Source organism: Alternaria burnsii (genome assembly GCF_013036055.1).
Source record: "Alternaria burnsii strain CBS107.38 chromosome Unknown 746, whole genome shotgun sequence".
NCBI lineage: Eukaryota > Fungi > Ascomycota > Dothideomycetes > Pleosporales > Pleosporaceae > Alternaria > Alternaria burnsii.
In genome coordinates, this window is record NW_024066109.1 from 910698 (window position 1) to 931017 (window position 20320).

Below are 20320 nucleotides of genomic sequence, written 5' to 3' on the forward strand. Positions count from 1 at the left end.
ATTTCACTCTATGGAGATGAATTGAAGTATGTCGATGGGATATTTTTGCATTTGGCGGCGTTGAAGGACTTTTATATTTCTACGGTCATCGCTATGATACCTACTGGGTTTGGGCAAAAGTTTCTTTCTCTATCTCATGGATGAACCAGTCCAACTGTATATGGTATTCGTAGATACAGTGTCTTCACTGTGCAGACATGTAGTTGACGACGCATGAGTTCGGTAAGATGAACGAAGAGAAACATCATCACATCGGGTTTCTGTATATTGTTTCTTATGCCTAGTGATGTAATATCGTGTGATTTATCTCACTTGACCCCATCCCTCTCAGTCCCACACATTAAACCTTCAACCCAAGGTCATAATCTTCTTTCCCCCGTTCGGCAACTTAACCCTCAACACTGCTCCTGGAAAGGTCCTCCCATCGACACCCTCATTCCAATTTGGCTGATACGGCAATTGGTTGATGTTCATGTAAAGGTAGCCGTCTTCACCAATCGACGCTCCATCCGGCCAGATGATACGTGGATCTCTCACAAAAGGCTCTGTACGTAGCGTTTCCGGGTCATAAACATAAATTGCGTTGTGCTCAGGCATGCACTGATAGACCAAACCGTTGTTATCGCCTTCGAAGCCATTTGCGTTTCCGCCCCGCTGACCAAGATTCGTAACGTTGTTCGCGGCCATGATTTCTGCAAGGGGATCCGAAGAAGGTGTGAGGAGGTTTGCGGCGGGGACAGAGTACAGATAGTTTGATGTCAGGGGGCTGTAGTAGATCGTCGAGCCATCGGCACTGATCTGAATTCCGTCAAGTCCCTCTCGTAGCGTTTGGATAGGCTGACCGATTGTACGTTGGTAAAACGGGTTGCCTTGGTAAGAAGGTACGTCGCGATCTACGCGCAGTGTAGATGGGTGTTGTGTGAGTCTTCTCCAACTTTTGCCAGTACCTAGATCTAGGATGATGAACCCGGGTCGTCCTTCGTCACTGCTGTCGACAATGTAAGCAACGCCTGATCTGGACGCCGTGGTGTTTGGACGCAAGTCAAAGCGGATGTCGTTCATGTAGGAGTCCGGGAAGTGGACGCTAGGTGGGAAGGTGTAAGTCGCGTAAACGCTGTCGTTTGCCAAATTGATACCGAGGATCTTGGGTCCGCCGGGTTGCGCATATGGCATCGATGGTGCGCCGGTTGCGTCCATAATGGTGGGTCGTCCTAAAAGTTACATTTACGGAGTCAGTGTATATCTCACATATAGTTGGTACAGAAACATTTCTTACCTGTGTCTACTACCCAGAGTGTCTCAGGTCTTCTATCATTTTCTGGAGTGATGTACAAGGCTTGTACGCTGATCAGCCCTGTGCTGTTCCCACTACCAAAAGGGATGCCATTCCAGCTCGTGTTCAGCTGTGAAACAGGAAGATTGAGGCCCGCGGATGGATATGGTACTTCGGCAGTTTTGTTGACGACTTCGCCGAGTGTATAGGCGTAGCTGCCGCGTGTGTAGGTTGCAAAGAAACGGCCGGCGGATGAAATGGCGAGACCTATAGGCCATTGCGAGTAGTAGTAGTGGTACTCTTCTATCTCCGGGCCGTATGACCCTGTATCGACTCGCAGAATTGAACCGCTGCTGTTTTGAAAAGTGACTTGCGCAGCGGCACTTCCTGTCAAGGCAACGACTGAGAGGATTGAGGATCGCATCTCCCACGTGATATTCTCTTAGTACTGTAATCCGGTGGCTTTCTTCACCAGTGGACATGGGACAAGCTTCGTATATAAACAAGCATTTACAGCTTCTCCCGCTTCTGCATCGTGATGTCAGCCATTAACGAACGTCATACCTTACACACTCCTTACGTGGATGCCGGGTGGTACATGCTACCAGCAACGGCAATTAGGTTCCATGACGTTGAGCATTTTCGGGTTTAAGCTTTCCCCGGTCGTACCTGCATGAAGCGGCTCTGCCGATCGTGGTGATCACGCAGATAAATGATTAGATGATCGCCAGAGCTGTGGGTCGGAAAGACAAGTTGTAAAATATGCTGTTTGCTTTGATTCTCTTGCTCTAATGTAAAACTGCGGAAGAAATTTGAGAAGATGATGCGGTTTTTGATATCGTGCTACTGTACAACACAACCAAAATTCGCGCCTACCAACGCCCTTTGAAGAAAGCTTAACCTCGGCGGCAATGCTTTAGAGCCAGAAAGAGAATAGAGAGGTGCTAAGCCAACAAGTAACCATGGCTTGCAGAGTCAGACCCAAAAGAACAGAATATGAATCAACAGGTGTCGAGTTATCGAACCTTGGGAAGAAACTACAGGAGCACAGAGTGAAGAGTCACTCTACCGTCCACTTTTGCTGACCCTCCTCTGGCTAGGGCTGCCCACAAAGCTGCCTCGTGGACTCCGGCTAATTGCCGGCATGAGGGGTTGTTTCTCCATACCCAGCTTCCTCTCAAAGATGCGTCCGACAAGCGCTTGCACGCTTCTTTGTACATCGGGTGCCATTTCCGTACCTAGAAGCCCAACGACGAGCGGCGCAAAGAGGTCAATGTTCTTTTCGAAATCATTGTCGGGCAACCCAGTGTATCCGTCCAGCACGGTGACGACAACGGGGCGCCAAGTGACGATGTTGCGTTGTTGTGTTTCCTCGTCAAGATCGACATAGGAGGCAATGATGTCCTCGCAGAGCGGGATCAGGGCGGCTTCGGTATCGGCGCGTGAGGCGGCGCGGTCGTTGGATGTGTCGTGGTACATTCTAAATAGAATGCTAACGTACACCGACGCCGATCCGCTCTCCTGCTTGAGCAGGTTTGGCGGTTGCTTCATGAAACCTTCCCTAAACAAACGTGATCGCAGATCGCGATTCGCATTGAAGCGCTTAGCGAAGTGGTACGACTTCTTCAACACGGCCATAAGGCGGAGGAGTTCACCAGAAGGTATCTTCTCGTAGACAGCCTCATTTGTGAAGAGCTCTTGTACCGTCTCGATCATGAGAAGTTGTAGGACGCATTTCGTGATGATCTGGTTGAAGAAGCGACGGCGAGCGGCGGTGACAACCACGGGTGGTTGCTGGAGGGTCTGATCGTCGGGACGGTAGTCTTCCAATTCCTGAGTCTGGCGCTTGGGCAGCGGCGATGGCATACGCTGCTCAACGCCGCCACTGATGCTCGCAGAGTCTGAGGTCACTAGGGATGGTCGTCTTGCGCCAGATAGGCCATTAATTCCAAGCGCGTTGTCCATTTTCGGTTCTTCAGCAGGTGTTTGGAGCGAGAGTTCGCCAGGTGGCCCGTCACTAGTGGGAGTTGTCAAATCTGACGTCTTACCAGTGCCGTTTGTCGAATTCGTCTGTGCAGATGAACCGCCGGTCGCAGCAGAGAACAGTGCTGTTGCTTCAGTTCTTTGAAAAAGGTCGACAAACGCCTTGACGATCTGACTCCAATGATCAGCCTGGAATTTCTGAACATTTTGCAAAATCAACTGTTGCAAACAGTTGCTGCCGATGCGCGCTAGGGTGTCGTTCTCTTGACATATACACAGGGCAAGGAGATCCAGGAACCGATCGAGCATGTACTCCAGCGAATCGAAAAAGTGGGTAAAAAGTTTGATCATGTTGCGGAGAGCTTGGATCATAGTGGTCGAGAGCCATACTGAAAGCTCCTCATGATTCAGAACCTTTGTCATCTCTGACTTTGACTTCAGCACCATGAAGATGGGGTACAAAAGCTGTCGCCAAAGCATGTCCCAGAAATCCCGTGGAAAGTCGCCACCATAGCTGATTAAAGTATCAAACAGGTATTGCAACGCCCTTGATCGGACCTCTAAATCCTCACCAGTCATCAAGACGTCGTGGAAGGCGAAGAGAACTGGGAACCAGAACTGCTCTTCCTGCGTTTGTCGGCTGGGTTGCTTGGGTATCGAAGAGCCCTTTTCTGAATCTTTCAAGTACCCAGCACGGGCGGATAGAGAGCACTCGGGTGTCCGTAACATCTTGGGCACGGACGACTTGAGCAGTTCTATTGCTTGTAGCGATTTCTTCTGGAACTTGAAGTTCTTCGAGAATTCCGTGAGACAAACAATGAAGTCTGCGAACGCGCCCTGCGAAATGACTACACCAAAGCGCGTATTGTATACTTGAGTGACGTTCTCGAATGCAAGGTTGACGATACCCTCTGCTATGTATCAACAGCTGTACAGACTGGAACGGAGGAATAACATACCATACGGTTCCCTGGCGGCCACAGTGAAGACCCCGAACATTGTCTTCCAGCCAGATCGAATGTTCTCACCTCGCGCTTGTATCATCTGGATCAAGCAACGTAGTACCATATCCTTGACTGAGACGACATTTGTGTTGTTAATGATGTGCTCGAAGGGTTTGAGGAAATCCTTCTGGAACTTGAAACCGGGCAGTTCTTCAATTTCCATAAACTTCATCGAAAGTTGCCTTAGTGAGTTGAGAGCAAAGTAGACGACATTAGTGTTGGTGTGGCATCCGACCTCGTTGAAGTGAGCGCCAAGCACCTGCCAGATGTTGGTCCACTCAAAACGAACACGCGTCATGTTGTAACCACTGATCTCCACAAGTTTCTGCAGACTGTAAGTGCGAGGTGATTCGCTTTGCCCAGACGACTGGATCTCTTGCCAGCTGACTTGAACAAGCGCTTTCACAAAGTCTACGATAGCTTCACCAGACAGGTTCGCACTATTGGTAAAGATGCGGTCCACACCTCGGACGATGTCGGTGGACCGACTCTCCTCGGCTACTTCGGAATGAAAGCTCATGGTGCTCGCTTGTGATTTAGGTCTTTGACGATTGGCTGGAACGTTGAGATTTTTACGCGACTGTGCCGTGCCTGAATTCGATTTGAGCACGTCGGGCACGGCACGTTCATCGATACCAGAAGAGATGAGTTGGAAACGGTCCAACTGTGAAACACATGTGAGGACCTCACGCCAGGATTCTCGTAGAAGGTTACCCTCTGTCTGGGCAATTTCGATCAGGGCTTTCAACGCTTCCATGTTCCTGGCTTTCATCTCGCTCACGTTGTAGAGGTTGGTGAAGCGCGAGAGGAAAGCCACGAAAGCCTGTCGTGAGCTATCGAGGTCGAACAAGCATGATATCCGGATTGCTAGCTTGATGCCTTCGATACACAGGCGAACGATCTCAATGTTGTGGTCTTGGGCTTGGCCAGAGAGCGCAGTCAGGATTGGCATCCAGCTGACTTCGAACATAGGTCCGACATGCTTGGAAGATGACGCAGGTATGAATTTGGAGACTGGAAGAGCCGCAGCTGTTCTTCGCTGAGCCCGAAGGAGCTGCTTGTAAAGTTGCTCGGTCTTGTTAGCCATTGCTTCGGAGGCTTGCACAATCGCCTCTCGCTGTAGGTCGCGGGCACCACCCGTCAGAACTTGTCCAATGCTAGACAATCCTCCCGCAGGTTGTTGGTTTAACAACCCCTTGTCTGCAGCAGCCTCTTGCTCAGTGTTCAGTACGATTTCATTTTGGGAGATCTCATCGTAGATAGCCTGCAGGTACTCATCCGGCAGATCAGCTGAGTCGTTGATACCACGATTGTTCTTGATGAACTCCTGTGGTGTCATACGAGGGCCCTTCATCTTCCTGCTATGTTGATCGACGTTCAACATGATGACGGAATATGCAAGAACGTATGCAGTATCGGCATTAGCAAACGCGTTGGGGTTACCGGTGATGTACCGTTCAGCAAATTTGAGCATGAAGCGATCGATCTTTTGACCTTCACCAGGTAAGCGAAAGCTTTGAAGGAAGCGCCGCAGGGCGTCTGTAAAGCGGGTTTTAGTGAAGTCCATCCAGTCCACAAAAGCATGCATAATCGCAATGTTCTCGGGATCACCCTCTCCAAGAAACTCTCCCAGTGCTGTTTTGTCGACCTGGTCATTGTCGAGGAAGAAGCGAGCGATGTCCTCGGGCTTGTTCGAAGGGATGAAACCCTCCGCAATCAACGCCTTTAACCCACGCTTCGGCTTGTAGTTGAACTGCCGCAACGCGTTTGTGAGCGCGGTCTTTCTCTGTTTTGCCTTCTCAAGTTGGCTGTAGTCATCCTCAGCAAGCGGTGTGACAGTCCCGGAGTCTGCTCCCACCATTGGAGACTCTGCGGCGAACCTTGTGTCTGTCGATACTCGGAGGTCGTCGAGTGATGGTCGCATATCGGGGTTATTTTGCTTGGTGTTCTCAGGCAGGGCTTGCTGAGCCCAGTTGACGAGAGATCGGAGGATCTCGACCAGGGCTTCCAGAGACTCCTGTTTCATGGCGTACTCCTGCGGATAGCCATGCTCTGTGTCGTGCGACGAATTCATAGATACAGTCGTGAGTGATGGCGGTAATGTACCCCGGCTCTGCCAGTCCATCTGTCTCGATTGCTTCTCTCGCTGATCTTGATACGCTTGCTGCTGCACGGCTGTGATGGTGACAGGGTTGCTGGATATCTTGGACAGGTGTTCAACGACGCGTTGGAACATGTTGTCAAGTGCGGTGCGGTCGCAATCATAGTTGAGATAGATCTCTACCAGTGCCCGGGGGTCTGCAGCAAGCCTTCCGAATATTGTCAAAATGTATTGCTTCTGAAATGCAGGAGCACTTCGCTTGTCTAAAGTTGCAAGGTATATCTCCTTTAAGAATACCTCGACTTCCTTCTTGAGTGATATGCGCAGGTATTTGAGCATCTGCCAGAAGATCTCACAAGCGACTTCGAAGACCTGCTTCACGGAGCTTGCGCCGTTCCGACTCAAGCTCAGGCAGAGGTACTGCTTGACCGCCTGTATGAAACTGGTTGGTTCGTCGCTCCCGCTGCGAATGGTGGCATACGGTGACACGAAGACAGCAATGTTATTGAAGAGTATGGTGTGGATCATATGCAGAGAGAGAAGTTTGGAACGCATGCCTTGCGAGCGCACATCATGGGCATGGTCTACTGTCAGACCCTTGGTGCTCAGACGGCACATGGCTCTGAACACAAGGTACGCATCTTTGACGAATATCTCATCCTCTTCTTCCTCTTCGGTGTTGACATGAGGCGAGCTCTCTTGTCCGGACGCATGTCGCGATCCAGCCTTTCCTTTTATGCGAGTCACCAGCGTCGGTGCATTATCGTGTATACGGTCGTCGTTGAAGCTCATGTTGTTTTCGAAGCTCTGTAGTGTAATTTTAGGACCCGTATGTCGGTCGACGGCCTTGTCGCTGGGTTCGGCAGCTTCAGCGTCGTGCTCGTCCTCTCCGTCTTCACCATTGGCTTCAGAGCCATTAGTGTCTTCTGTGCTGCCTTCATCTTGCTGTACGCTCTCCTCCGACTGGCCCTTTTCATTCAAGGATGACCGGGACAGGTTCAATCGAGCCTCTTTGACAGCCAGTCTCGTCTTGACCCTCTCAAAGACTGTGCCAACCATCTGAGTCAATGCGCCCTGTGCAACCTGCTGGTTCGCGCTCGATTTAGACAGGAGAAAGATGTTGTACGTGAGTCGCACAGCCTTTAGTAGTCCCGCTCCGTGCACAACGATCTTGTCGTTCAAGATGGCTGCCAGCAGCGACTTGACAATCTGCAGTTGCACTTCTGGCGCGGTAGCCTCTCCTTGGAAGCAATCGCATATCGTGTCTATGGCTCGTTCGATCAGAGGAGGCACCTCCTCGCTGTTGTCGGCGCGTGGTTCGACCGGCACGGAGAAGTACGAGTAGCTGATGAGCTTGCCGATGCAATCGAGCGCTGTGATGGACACGGGGACGTTGGGAGCCTCGGAGGCGAGTTGGAGCGGTTCGAAGAGCACCTCGGGGTTGATGCGTGCCGGGTCGCCCTCATTCTTGATTGCAGACAGGGCGGCATTGGTGCTATCCCCAAGCTTCTTGTTCTTCCTGGCATCTTTTGAAGCTGCGATTGTCTCGAGCGCAGTGACGACGAAGACGAGGGAGCTTCTCGTGGATGGTCGCGTGGCGGTGGTGGCTACGGTGGACTGTGAGTCGGTTCGCGGTCGATTCTCCAGAGGCAGACGATGGTCGAAGATCTGCTCGGATGACCGCGGCGCATCTCCGCCATCGGGCACGTTTAGTGATGGCGCTTCGGTCGCGGGCGCAGGTGCAGGTGTCGAGGTATCCGCCTCTTCCTGTGGAGCTTCGGGCGCTGGGGACGACGTATCCTCTCCATGCTCTGATGCTGATGCCTGCTCCGACTCGGAATCCGAGTCGCTGTCCTCTTCTCCTCCTGTGTTGTATGGATGTGTTTCTCGCTCTTCTTCTTCTTGTTCCTCCATGCTCCTGGGCTTGTCCACCTGGTCTGTCTGCGTTGGCTGGGCGTCGGTATCGGCCATGGTCGTTCACGTCCGGGAGATTCGTAATAGTACCCTGTCCTCAGCAACCATGGCGGAAGGAGCGACGCAAGGTGGCAATGCAAGGCAGGGGCGACTCGTACGGGCGCAATGCAGTACAGAGACGGGAAGCGAATTGGCAAAGCCGCGTATGGTGCAGCACGAATCCCAGGGTTGCTATGTGAGATGACACTTTGTGACTTTCCTTGCTAGTTACGTACCCCGACGACCAGTCCACTGGTAGCGCGGGACGCTAGGGGGCGCCACACATGGGTGGCAGTGGCAGCCACAGCGCCCGAGCCACAGCTCACAGGGCCTTCCGGGAAATGTCGCATCCAGCATAGACCCTCATCGGGAGAGAACGCTAGTCGCCGGGTCTCCAACCAACTGCACTAAACTTTTCGTTGAACTGCCTTCCATCTCCTCCAGCCCCGACCAGCGCCCGAGCATACAGCTGTAGCTTGTCGCTCTCGCCCGACGAGTCTCTTCCCACCCACCCACGCCTATTTCGGTCGTCTCGAGTAAATCTCAGCGCACCGGCATCCCGACACAATGCCTGCCACCACGACTCTGCTGTCCAGGGCGGGAAGCCAATTGAGCTCCAGAGGGTCAATTGCGCTACGCGGCGCCCTCCCTACCTCGAGATGCTCTGCGTAAGTCTCCTGCAGCCGTGTCTGCCCTCCCGCCAACGCCCTCGCAAGACCACAGCTGACACACCTGTAAACAGACGCACACCAGCCCTGGCCGCGCTTGCACGATACTATGCCTCCAAATGTGAGCACTCTCACCGTCTGCCCCTCGGTCAAAAACTCCGGTGGTGATCGCGTTGCTAACGCCTCTTGTTCGCAGCCTACCCCTCGCACAGCGTTATCAGCATGCCCGCCCTCTCCCCAACCATGACCTCCGGCAACATTGGCGCATGGCAGAAGAAGGTCGGCGACTCAATAGCGCCCGGTGATGTGCTCGTCGAAATCGAGACGGACAAGGCACAGATGGACTTTGAGTTCCAGGAAGAGGGCACCATCGCCAAGATTCTCCGCGACGCTGGCGAAAAGGACGTCGCTGTTGGAAGCGTAAGTTCAGGCTCCGACTGTCACAGGCACGCATTGCTAACCTTCACAGCCCATCGCTGTCATGGTCGACGAGGGCGAGGACGTTTCCGCCTTCGAGTCTTTCTCCATCGAGGACGCCGGCGGTGACAAGAAGGCCGACACTCCCTCCAAGCAGGGCAACGCTGCCGAGGCCAGCGAGCCCCCGAACACTGGCTCCAAGACCGCTCCTCCTGCCCAGACCGAGTCCGCGCCTGCTGCTATCGAGTCTGAATCCACCGGTGACCGTCTGGAGACCGCTCTCCAGCGCCAGCCCAGCGTTTCCCCTGCCGCGAAGAAGCTCGCGCTCGAGAAGGGCGTCCCGATCGGTTCCATCAAGGGCACTGGAAAGGGTGGCATGGTCACCAAGGAGGACATTGAGAAATTCAAGCCTGCTGCAGGTGCTGCCCCCGCTGCTGGCGCCTCCGCAGCTGCCTACGAGGACACTGAGGCTACAAGCATGCGCAAGGTCATCGCCAGCCGTCTCACCGAGAGCATGCAGCAGAACCCCCACTACTTCGTCGCCTCCAACATCTCCGTCTCCAAGCTTCTCAAGCTCCGCGAGGCTCTCAACGCTTCCGCTGACGGCAAGTACAAGCTCTCAGTCAACGACTTGCTTGTCAAGGCTCTCGCTGTTGCCGCTCGCAAGGTTCCTGCTGCCAACTCGTCATGGCGCGAGGAGAACGGCAAGGTCATCATCCGCCAGCACAACGTTGTCGATGTCTCCGTCGCTGTTTCCACCCCCGTTGGTCTCATGACTCCTATCGTCAAGAACGTCAACGGGCTCGGTCTCCAGTCCATCTCCTCCCAGATCAAGGACCTTGGCAAGCGCGCACGCGATGGTAAGCTCAAGCCTGAGGAATACCAGGGCGGAACCATCACCATCTCCAACATGGGCATGAACCCCGCCGTTGAGCGATTCACCGCCGTCATCAACCCCCCACAAGCTTGCATCGTCGCAATCGGCACAACAAGGAAGGTTGCAGTACCAGGCGAGGCTGAGGATGGCACAGCAAGCGTTGAATGGGACGACCAGATTGTCATCACCGGCAGCTTCGACCACAAGGTCGTCGACGGTGCTGTCGGTGGCGAGTTCATGCGTGAGCTCAAGAAGGCCATTGAGAGCCCTCTCGAGCTTATGCTGTAATCTGATTCTATTTTCGGTGCATTTGGGATGAATGTGTAACTTTACTATTGGGCTAGATGAGATTGGATCTCAGGGACAGACGATCTTATGTACAGCGGATGGCGCACTTCTTCTATCCCCCATGATCACATGTCCAATTGTCGTATTGCATGATAATTCCTTGTATGAAAAGATATATCCCAACTTCTTCAAAACGATTTCTACCTTTACACCTTCTGTGTGGTCGCGATGCCTTTGGGCTAACGGTAGATCTAGACCAGGGTCTTCGCTTGAAAGTTCTACGCAGGACCGGGACGGCGGGTACGCTATATAGCCGGCATGTATGTGCAGGACAGTAGATGAAAACTATAAGTCAGGCTTAGCACCCCCGACAACCACATACAGCCCCACAAATGAGGCGTTCGAAGGGCAGGTGGGGATAGATGGTCGTTGTACAACGAAAGAGAAGATGTTGTCCTGAGTATGGCTCTGGTGTGGTGCTTTCCCATAGAATCCCCTCGCAGCTTCCTCTGTATCTTGAGACTTCAAACCGCACTCACGAATTGCTGAAGATGCTCTACTTTACCCTCTTCTCTCTTCTGTTCTTAGCGACGACTACCGCTCTTAACTTCGACTGGGAGCGCGAACAACTCACTGGCGAGGACGCGGCTCGCAATCAAGCATTGCGTTTTGGTAGTGCATCGGTGACGGCGACGTCTGGTAGCTGTAAGATCATTCCACGTGACGCTGAGTGGCCGAGCGAGGATGCCTGGGCGTCTTTCAACAATACGCTCGGTGGTGCGTTGTTGAAGCCCAAGCCGCTTGCCAGTGTCTGTTATGCTGGCGAGAGCTACAGTGCTGCAAAATGCGACCAGTTGAAGGGGAGTTGGGCAGGCATGAATCTACAGTGAGTTTACATGGACAAGAAATAGACTTTCATCTTTATCGTACTGATTATGACAGCTCCGATGACCCAGCAAGTATCATATCTCAATGGGCATCTGGCAATACATGCACGCCAACCTCACAGCCAGACTCAAACTGTACCCAAGGCGGTTGGCCAGAGTATGTTGTCAAAGCCACTACAGTAAGACACATTCAACTCGCAGTCAACTTCGCTAGGAATCAGAACATTCGGCTCGTCATCAAGAATTCGGGTCATGATTTCAACGGGAAGTCCATCGGTGGTTATTCTCTTAGTGTATGGACGCACAACCTCAAAGGCATAGCGTACGACCCTAGTTACACATCGCCCACTGGTTCATATACGGGAAGAGCGGTTACATACGCCGCTGGTGTGCAGGCTTATGAAGGTTCTACATTGATGCGACAGAAGAACATGGTCATGATCGTTGCAGGAGGAGGGACCGTAGGTATCGCAGGTGGTTTCCTCCAAGGTGGCGGACATAGCTCCTATACTAGTTATTATGGACTGGCCGCAGATCAGGTGCTTGCCATCACGGCTGTTACAGCCGATGGTAAGGTGGTAGAAGCACATGAGGGAGAGAACGCCGATTTGTTCTGGGCTTTCCGCGGAGGTGGTGGAGGTACATGTTCCCGACATGGGGAAAAGTTACAGCCACTAACGAATAACTAGGAACATTCGGGATCATCACGTCTGTCGTCGTTAAAGCGTTCCCAGTCACGCCTCTAGCATCGAGCAGTATCCGTTTCTCGACCACACCCGACCGCGGATCGACTGCGCCTCCGATCTCCACGGAAACCTTCTGGGCTGGCATGCGAGCGTACTGGGAATTCTCAGTCGCCATCTGTGATGCAGGCGGCTTGGGTTACAGCTTCATTTACCCTAGCAGTAGTACTACGGGGCTTACTTTCACCGTCAGTATATCTGTACCAAACCAAACTACAACAGAACATCGACGTTTCGTGCGCCCGCTACTTCAGAAGCTAAATGATCTGGGTATTCAACAGGCTATGCCCACAGTAGAACGGTCTCTCACATCTTCACCGTCGTATCAAGAAGGATACAAACACGAACCACCACATCTCTTCAAAAGGGTACTGGGCGAAATAACAGGCCACACAATGATAGCATCCCGGTTCTTTCCTCGTACCGCCTTCTCCAATACCTCTACTCTAGATTCATCACACCTCGCCATCCGTCACGTTGTCGAAAACGGCTCCCTAACCTTCCATGGCATGAACTACGCACCTACCATCTCGGTTTCTGGAAACCCCAACAACGCCGTGAACCCTGCTTTTCGCACCACAGTTCTACATGCCCAAGCCTATGAGCCAAACGCACACTGGGATGGCCAAGCTCCCATTCTCTCGCATGAGGCGATGACGGAAAGGCATGAGAGGCTACAGGCCTATATGCAGGTTTGGCGGGGTGTCACGGTAGGGAGTGGAAGCTATATCAATGAGGGGGACGCGCAGGATTGGGAGTGGAAGGAAGCGTTCTTTGGAAGTAACTACGATAAATTGGCTATAGTCAAGAAGAAGTATGATCCCGAAGGGTTGTTTTGGGCGATTGGGGGTGTTGGCAGTGATGAGTGGGAGATCAGAGACGTGGATGGTAAGAAGAGAGAGTGGATCGTCACGCAGGATGGCAGACTATGCAAGGTAGGTCTGTAACTCGGATCCTTGAGATTACAAGGAAGAGATATGAGAGTTGAGCTGTAATCAGGGAAATATAAGGGTTATCTGGCAGTTTATGAATGACTAGATTTGAATCAGGCAATGCGAGAATTTCGTCATTCCCATTTTACCTAAATGGGTCCTGCTGGTCATGGGTATCGATGGCATGATCTTTTATTGTCCGGAACAGGTGCGGGCCTGTTGTCGGCGTGGAAGATGATGACCTCTGGACTCCCATCCAGACGCCTTCTTTTGCAAGTGACGACCACTTCATTCGCAAGGTCTTCTCGTGTCGTTACCTCCACGTCGTGGAATATGCTATGTTCCGGCAGCGAAGACCAGCCAGAAGCATCTCCCATGACAGGCACATCGTTCAGAGAGAAGTCTTTATCAGCGTTTGTGGCATAATAATCATCCTTCTCTTCAAGCTTCATAACCGTTTCGGCAATATTAGCTGCAGTGAAAGAATCCCATGTCGCCTCTTTCAGTGGAATTACACGCAGCAGCCGTATAGCGTGAAAACGGATACGATGGTGTCGACACTTGATAGCCGTGAAGTACAACGGCGCTATAAAGCCAAACTCGCCAATGGAATCGTGGAGATTGACGTTATCCGGGATGGATCGAGCTAGAGAGTATTCTTCAAAGATGTGTATAGCATGCATAACTATCATGAGAAACATATCGGTATACGCTTCATACTGCTGTTCGGAGTAAGAACGCAGACAACCGCACATGACGCTCGCCATAGCGTGATGCATAAGTAATGATTTGAATACTGATGGCTCGCGATCTGTTGGGAGCTTGGTTGGCGGTGTCTTTGCGCCAAATGATAGCGGGTCGTTGGGTTTCTTTCCGGCAGCTAGGAGTATCTTGTCGATCCTACAAATCGTACGCTTGTAGATTTCGTACCAAGTCGCAAGATGGCTTGTGATTTCATCTTGTGCCGATGTCACTGCAACAACGTCATCTTCAGTTCCAGCTCCTGATTTTCGATATCGTTGTTTGATCAAAGCTATGCGATGCAACAGCACTTCTAGAGTGTCCTTCGCTTCTTCAACACTCGTGAAAGCAGGATACGGCATATCGTTTCCAATCGGTTGCAGAAATAGATCGACGTCCTCTAAACTGGAACCGAACAGACTGCTCTGCATGTGCAGAGTCGCAAAGCTGCGTACGATACTTCGATCTACGACTTTCCCGTGTGAAGCCGGTCTGATTACCAACACACCATGATGAGAGTGGTCTTTCTCAGTAGCTGTGTTTTTCAGAAGCTTCAAGCCATTTCGTAAGTGTGTTTCAGCAATCTGGTACCTTCCGCGGAGGTACTCCAGTTGAGTGAACAACTGACAGGTGACCAAAATAATTGTGATGGAGTCTTTGTCTCCACGTTGCAACAGTGGCTGTAGTGATCGGATGGCTTTGGTATACTGCTGGAGCACAAACTTCTCCCGCGTATCTGGAGCTTGTGACGGGTTGTAACTGCATCTGTGCGCAGCACTCAACGCCACAGCAGCATGAAGAACAGCAGGTTCTGACGAAGCTGCCGGCAGCACAATCGAGTTCCAAAACTTCGAGGCGAACCAACCCGACGTTGTATGGACGATCCTAATCCTGTATAGTTGTAGGTGTCTGAGTTCTTCGACGGGTAGAACTCTAGTAGGAGGCTTCTGAACTGAGACCAGCGAGATATCGTTTGTAGATGCTCCGCCATATCTCTCAACGTAGGTATTCCCCCCGCCTCCCCACAAGCCGTAACCCTCGCACGTTCGACCAGTAGATCGGCAACGAGAGCACACAGGCTTTGCTTCATCACACTTAACTCTTCGGGCTCTAGTCAACGTCGGTAAGCGTTCATAGGCACAGATCCACGGACAGCCCAGACCGTTGAACAACAGACCGCCAATCGGACGATCCTGATACCCTTGAACAAAACAAACCACTCACTTGCAGGTTCCACACCCTGTCTTCGACTTTCTCCGCACAGTAGTGCTCTGATGTTGGCATATAGCTTTTGCAGAAGTAAGTTGATCTGACACGACAGATTCTGAGTGCATAGCGAGAGTAGTTCCTAGCTAGGGCAAGAACATGAAGGCGCTGGCTCAGATTGTCTCGCAGCAAAGATACTCGGCGGCTCCAGATGCGTCTCTTCGAGAAAAAAACAGACGGCGAAGACGTTGCGAGTCCTAAGACAAGACGATGACCCCTAAGCTCGCTAAGCTCAGGGAAGGCACAGATGGCTCCTGCATAAAGCGTGCCCCCTCATTCGTCTGCTCGGTACAACCAAGTTTTAATTGGTAGGTACTACAGAAAGCGGAGACGGGGCGGGACGCCTAGCTCTAGGAAAAGCAAGCTCTTTCTCTAGTTTCAAGTGCTTTAGCATGCCGAGTTCGACATTTGGTGGGGTATTTGAATAGATAATGGAAGTAATGGAACATTGTTCCAGAACAGGATATCGTGTTCGTTCGTCTATGGACTAGTCTATCATAAGCATCGCATTACCATGATCTCATCACAGAAAAAAAGAAAAGTTGAACAAGAAACTTTCCCTCGCGCCAAACGTAGCCCTGTATACCACGCCGACCAAATGCTTTTCACTTGCCGTTACGCCTACGCAGATGCCTCGCTTAAGAAGCTTCCTCAACGCCGTCAGGCTTTTGCGCCTCAGCGTCTGTCATCTCCGCGTCCTTTGGCTCTTCCGCCGGCGGCGCCTCCGCCTGCTTCTTGGCCTCGGCCTCCCGCTTTGCGCGCTCGAGCTCGGCTTGCTTAGCTGCGTGCTCCTTCTGTTGCTTCTCCATGACCGCTTGTCGCTCGCTCTCGATCTTGTCGTTGTAGCGCTGGATGATGGGTCCTGCGATGGAGCGGATATCCTCCTTCTTGGAAACGTACTGTGCCTTGGACGCGTCGTCGCCCTCATCGTACAACCACTCCTGTATGAATGTTAGCGCCATTCGAGAACCATGTATTGAACTGTACTTACCTCAATGGTCTCGAGCTTGGTGTTGAGCCTTGCCTTCTCGTCGTCGCTGGCGAACTCGGCGTAGACGTCGAGGATCTTGTCCTTGAGCTCGTAGATGAAGCTCTCAAGGTTGTTCTTCTCGTTCTCGGTGTCGGCAACGAGCTTGTCCTCCATGATCATAGAGTTCTCCTTCTCGGCCAAAGTCTGCTTGCTCTCCTCGTCAAGCGAAGCAGTGCCTGCTGATAGTGGCAGGTCACCCTTGCGCTGCTGCTTCTTGACCTTGCGCATCTTCGGTGGCTCCTTTGCAGCGTCCTTGTCAACGTCCATTGCCTGCGCATTATCTGTTAGCTCATCTGTTATGTGGGCAAAAGCAGGACGCCCAAGTACAGGATCAGCGCTAGGCTTTCGTCGTTTCGCGGCAGGCTCAGGCGGACTTCGCCGGCCGTTACTAAGATCATTAGGAAATTCGGAAGAACGTACATCACCCTCTTTCTTCTCTGCTGACGGAGACTCGGGAATTGGCTCCTCGACCTCGGTTTCCTCGACATAGTATCCAGACTCGACGTTGAGTACACCGTGCACATTGAGGCGTGCCTTGAGCTTGCAAATCATGAAGTCGCCCTTGGGGTCCTCCTTGACACCCTTGACGGAGAATCGGCCAATCCATGGGTTCATCTTGCCTGGCAGTTGCTCGGGCTTGGCGTACCTGGCCTCAAGGTCGAATGGGTGTTTCCGGTAGAAGGTGAGGATCTTGGTCGATGGCATGACATTACCCTTGTTGAAGACGGTCAGGTTGGTGTCTTCATCAGGAATGTCCTCTGACTTCTCCCAGGTGAACTCGACAGGGTAGTTGACCATGTCGTGGACGGAGAAGTCACGGACACGGAATACTGGTGAGAGGATGGCGCAGCAGAAAGCGCATCCACGAGCGACAGCCTCGTCCTGGTTGAGTGTGAAGGAGAGGGGCTTGCCGAAGTATTCTTGGATCTTGGACTTGAGGACAGGCACGCGTGTGCAGCCGCCAACCATCTCGATGGCGTCGATGTCGGCGGTGGTGAGCTTGGCCTCAGCGAGAGCCTGCTCGATAGGGGCGGTAGCGCGGTCAATGAGGGGCTTGATCAGCTCCTCGAGCTCCTCGCGCTTGAGCATACCGCGTACATCGACGTCGTTCATGATGGACTCGACGTTGATGGGCGCTTGGTTGTTTGCGGAAAGGACCTTCTTGAGCTTCTCGACGCCAGCTGCCAAACGAAGGCGAGCCTTGCCGTTCTCCATGACGTCGATCTTGTACTTCTCCTTGAACTCCTTGGCGAAGTGCTCGACAAGGGCCTGGTCGATGTAGCGTCCACCGTAGTGGCGGTCCCAGGCGCTCGACTTGACAGCCAGCTCACCCTTCTTGAACTCGACGACGGTAGCGGTGTAGTTGCTGTGGCCGATGTTGACGAAGACAACTCTCCGTGGCTTCTCCTCGGGCCCTGGGAGGTCGAGCTTTGTGATTCCCCAGCCGAGAGCGACTGCGGTGTTGTCGTTGATGAGGCGGAGGCACTTGAGGCCAGCAATGTCGGAAGCGTCGAGGATGGCGCGGCGCTGGGCGTCGGTGTACCAGACGGGGCAGCTGAGGACGACGTCGTTGACGGGGAGTTTTAGTTCGGCAGATGCTGTGGCGCGCATCTTGGTGAGGAACATGGCTGTGATTTGAGTAGCAGTGAACTGCTCCTTCTTTCCCAGGTATTGTACTTCAGCGCCGACCTGGCCGCCCATGTCGATGAGCGGCGCGGATATGAAGTTTTGCTCGACCTGGACATCGGGATCTGAGAGGTTGCGGCCGGCGAGGCGGACGAAGGAGGAGACGGTGTTCTTGAGGTTGGAGATTTCCTGGTTCTTGGCCGTCTCGCCAACGTATCTGCTCTTGGGGCCGAAGCCTACTAGCGATCTGCAAAATTGTAAGTCGACTGTCGTTTTGTGTGGGTGGGTGTGCGAGTGTGCGCTGGGGGTATACTTACGGTGTCGCGCGGTTGGAAACTTCATTTGCAATCTACGCACAGTCAGTATCTTGGTAGACGATAACATGCGATTAGGCTACTAGTACGTACCACATCGACACCTCGATTCCGCGCAACAGCAATGACGCTGTTGAGCGTTCCCAAATCAACACCTACTACAGACATGTTTATCTCTGATGGTGGGGTATATGTGCGTGAGTATGGGGTAGTGTAGGGAGTGTGTGCGGTGAAAGTGGTTTTTTTGCAAGGTCGTGTAAAAGATAGGCAGGCACGGGTCGCAAATTTCAATAAGCCGCTGCTCTGATGACTTGCTGGCAATACGTCGAAGAAAAGAGAACCTTCTCGACAAGCCCTGTTTTAGCGGGGTCACTAAAGAAAGTGTTGCGGAAGGCACGGACCACGAAGCAAATCAACCAGCAACACGCTGCGTCATGGCCCCATACACGTCGCAGCCACCCCCCGACGCGTCTAGAGGGCGCCATCCCATTCGAGCGCCCATGCAAGCATACACGACCGCCTTGGAGAACTCGCACGCGTCAAACTCGTCGACCATGAGATAGCTGACATCATCATGGCCCAAATTCCCCCGTACCCACTCTACAACAGGACGTACAACCTGTACCGCCTATCCCCGCTCCACTGCCACGACACGCCCCTCCTACTAGAAGCCTCACTCCGAACCCATGCCAAGCGCCTAAAAGAACAGCTCAAAGGCGACAATGTGCGAGGCGTCCAGGTCGACTTTGCTGGCGCTGAGGATACCGCAAAGCTGGGGCCGCTGGACGAGTGCAGCTGGGACATGATCGGAGACGAAGATGCCTGGATTGACCGACATCGCCAGTCGATAGATGTCGATGCCTCGCACTTGTCATCCCTCTCCCAGCTCTCTCCAGACCGCGCGCGAGGACTGCAAGTGAGCCTCGAGTACGAGAAGCAGACATACAATGCGCTCCTGCTGCGCGATCCAGGCGTCACCTCCTCGCCAAAGGGCTTCACGTCGCTACCACTGTTGCTTGTGAAAATGCCGGGTCCAATACGTGACATCTTTCTGAACTATCTCCGAACGACCTTCGATGCCTACGTTGCGCCCTTGAAGCTGCCCTCCCCCATCATCACTTCGAGTCTCGAGACATACTTGAAGCACCTCTCAGCGCGCTACTCGACCCAATTCATCCAAGACATTATAAGACAGCTGCACATCCAACTAGCCTTTCCCAACAGTACAACTATCCTCAAGCACGTAGAGATCACCATCGCAGGTGCCGACATATCCGGTTTCGTCGACCGTGGCAGGCTGCTCAAAGATACCCGCAACAAGCCCTTTACAGCTGCCTTGTCCGCCTATCTCAAACAACACCTCGCTCTCGACATATCGCACCCCAAAGTTCAGATATCGCGCATCGCCTGCAACAGTTTCCATCTCGGCACCGAACGAATGAAACTCGTCGCACCCGACCCCCTTGCAGACACATCCTTCTCCGACGAAGGCGGCATGTCACAAGATGCAAGTGCAAGTGAGCTTGCTGTTCAGGAGCTCTATACATCATTGGTCCGAGAGGCTGCTGGTAGCGGTAAGTTCCTGCCCGAGGACATGTCTAAAGCTTCAAAGGAAGAGACACTGTCACCTACGGCAAGTGCTCAAGCGGGGCGGAGGAAGAGGGCTATCAGCACCGCTGCTGTTGACAGCAACAACAAGAAGACCAAAGCAAGAGCCAAAGAGAGCGACCGAAAAGTCAAAGGAAATGATGACATGATTGGTGTCTAATCACACCTCATGCCGGGCTGAAGTACGTCTCGATAAAAGTGTTTGCATATTCCTTAGGATACCCGTTGACAGACTTCTCTGCAACAAACGACATCACATCTGATCCCATAGCATTTGTATCGCATGTCGAAAAGTGCTCCGCCGTCGTGTGCTGTTTCTCTTATCACAATGTTGCCACGCCGCATCAAGTTATCTACATGAAGGCTTGGATCTTCAAGAAGTCGGTGCTATGATATTTCGTATTCCTGAGAAATGCTCAAAACATATTCTGACAAAGAGTAATACATAGACCACCATGGTATACGGGGAGTACATACTCGATTTAGAAGGATTCTCATCCTGCGATAATAGACTGCAAACCGTCAGACCCGTTATCGAGCATAAAATGCAACTGGAAGAAGGGAAAAAACACTAGACTCCCGTCTTTTCACCCTAATATCTCTCCTATT

The 20320-nt window shown here is 52.5% G+C and overlaps 6 protein-coding genes across 6 annotated transcripts; 3 read left to right on the top strand and 3 right to left on the bottom strand.

Annotated features, from left to right (window-relative positions):
* Positions 1-348: 348 nt before the first annotated feature.
* Positions 349-8332, bottom strand: GT037_002864 (uncharacterized protein; the record flags this gene model as incomplete). Its single annotated transcript, XM_038927911.1, has 5 exons — positions 349-1211; positions 1277-1712; positions 1943-2006; positions 2343-4167; positions 4216-8332. The coding sequence occupies 5 exons, from the start codon at positions 8330-8332 to the stop codon at positions 349-351; spliced, it is 7305 nt and encodes a 2434-aa protein (XP_038789189.1).
* Positions 8333-8881: 549 nt separating this feature from the next.
* On the top strand, positions 8882-10564 carry GT037_002865 (dihydrolipoamide acetyltransferase component of pyruvate dehydrogenase; the record flags this gene model as incomplete). The annotated part of the gene is made up of 4 exons (XM_038927912.1): positions 8882-8982; positions 9057-9103; positions 9179-9402; positions 9452-10564. 4 exons carry the CDS (start codon positions 8882-8884, stop codon positions 10562-10564), a joined length of 1485 nt encoding a protein of 494 aa, XP_038789190.1.
* A 551-nt stretch (positions 10565-11115) lies between these two features.
* GT037_002866 (fad-binding domain-containing protein) lies at positions 11116-13141 on the top strand (the record flags this gene model as incomplete). The annotated part of the gene is made up of 3 exons (XM_038927913.1): positions 11116-11450; positions 11507-12090; positions 12141-13141. 3 exons carry the CDS (start codon positions 11116-11118, stop codon positions 13139-13141), a joined length of 1920 nt encoding a protein of 639 aa, XP_038789191.1.
* A 152-nt stretch (positions 13142-13293) lies between these two features.
* GT037_002867 (uncharacterized protein) lies at positions 13294-14298 on the bottom strand (the record flags this gene model as incomplete). Its single annotated transcript, XM_038927914.1, has 1 exon — positions 13294-14298. The coding sequence occupies one exon, from the start codon at positions 14296-14298 to the stop codon at positions 13294-13296; it is 1005 nt and encodes a 334-aa protein (XP_038789192.1).
* A 1473-nt stretch (positions 14299-15771) lies between these two features.
* GT037_002868 (heat shock protein hsp88) lies at positions 15772-18271 on the bottom strand (the record flags this gene model as incomplete). The annotated part of the gene is made up of 4 exons (XM_038927915.1): positions 15772-16074; positions 16125-18036; positions 18107-18138; positions 18197-18271. 4 exons carry the CDS (start codon positions 18269-18271, stop codon positions 15772-15774), a joined length of 2322 nt encoding a protein of 773 aa, XP_038789193.1.
* A 406-nt stretch (positions 18272-18677) lies between these two features.
* GT037_002869 (uncharacterized protein) lies at positions 18678-19871 on the top strand (the record flags this gene model as incomplete). The annotated part of the gene is made up of 1 exon (XM_038927916.1): positions 18678-19871. One exon carries the CDS (start codon positions 18678-18680, stop codon positions 19869-19871), a length of 1194 nt encoding a protein of 397 aa, XP_038789194.1.
* Between the last annotated feature and the right edge of the window lie 449 nt (positions 19872-20320).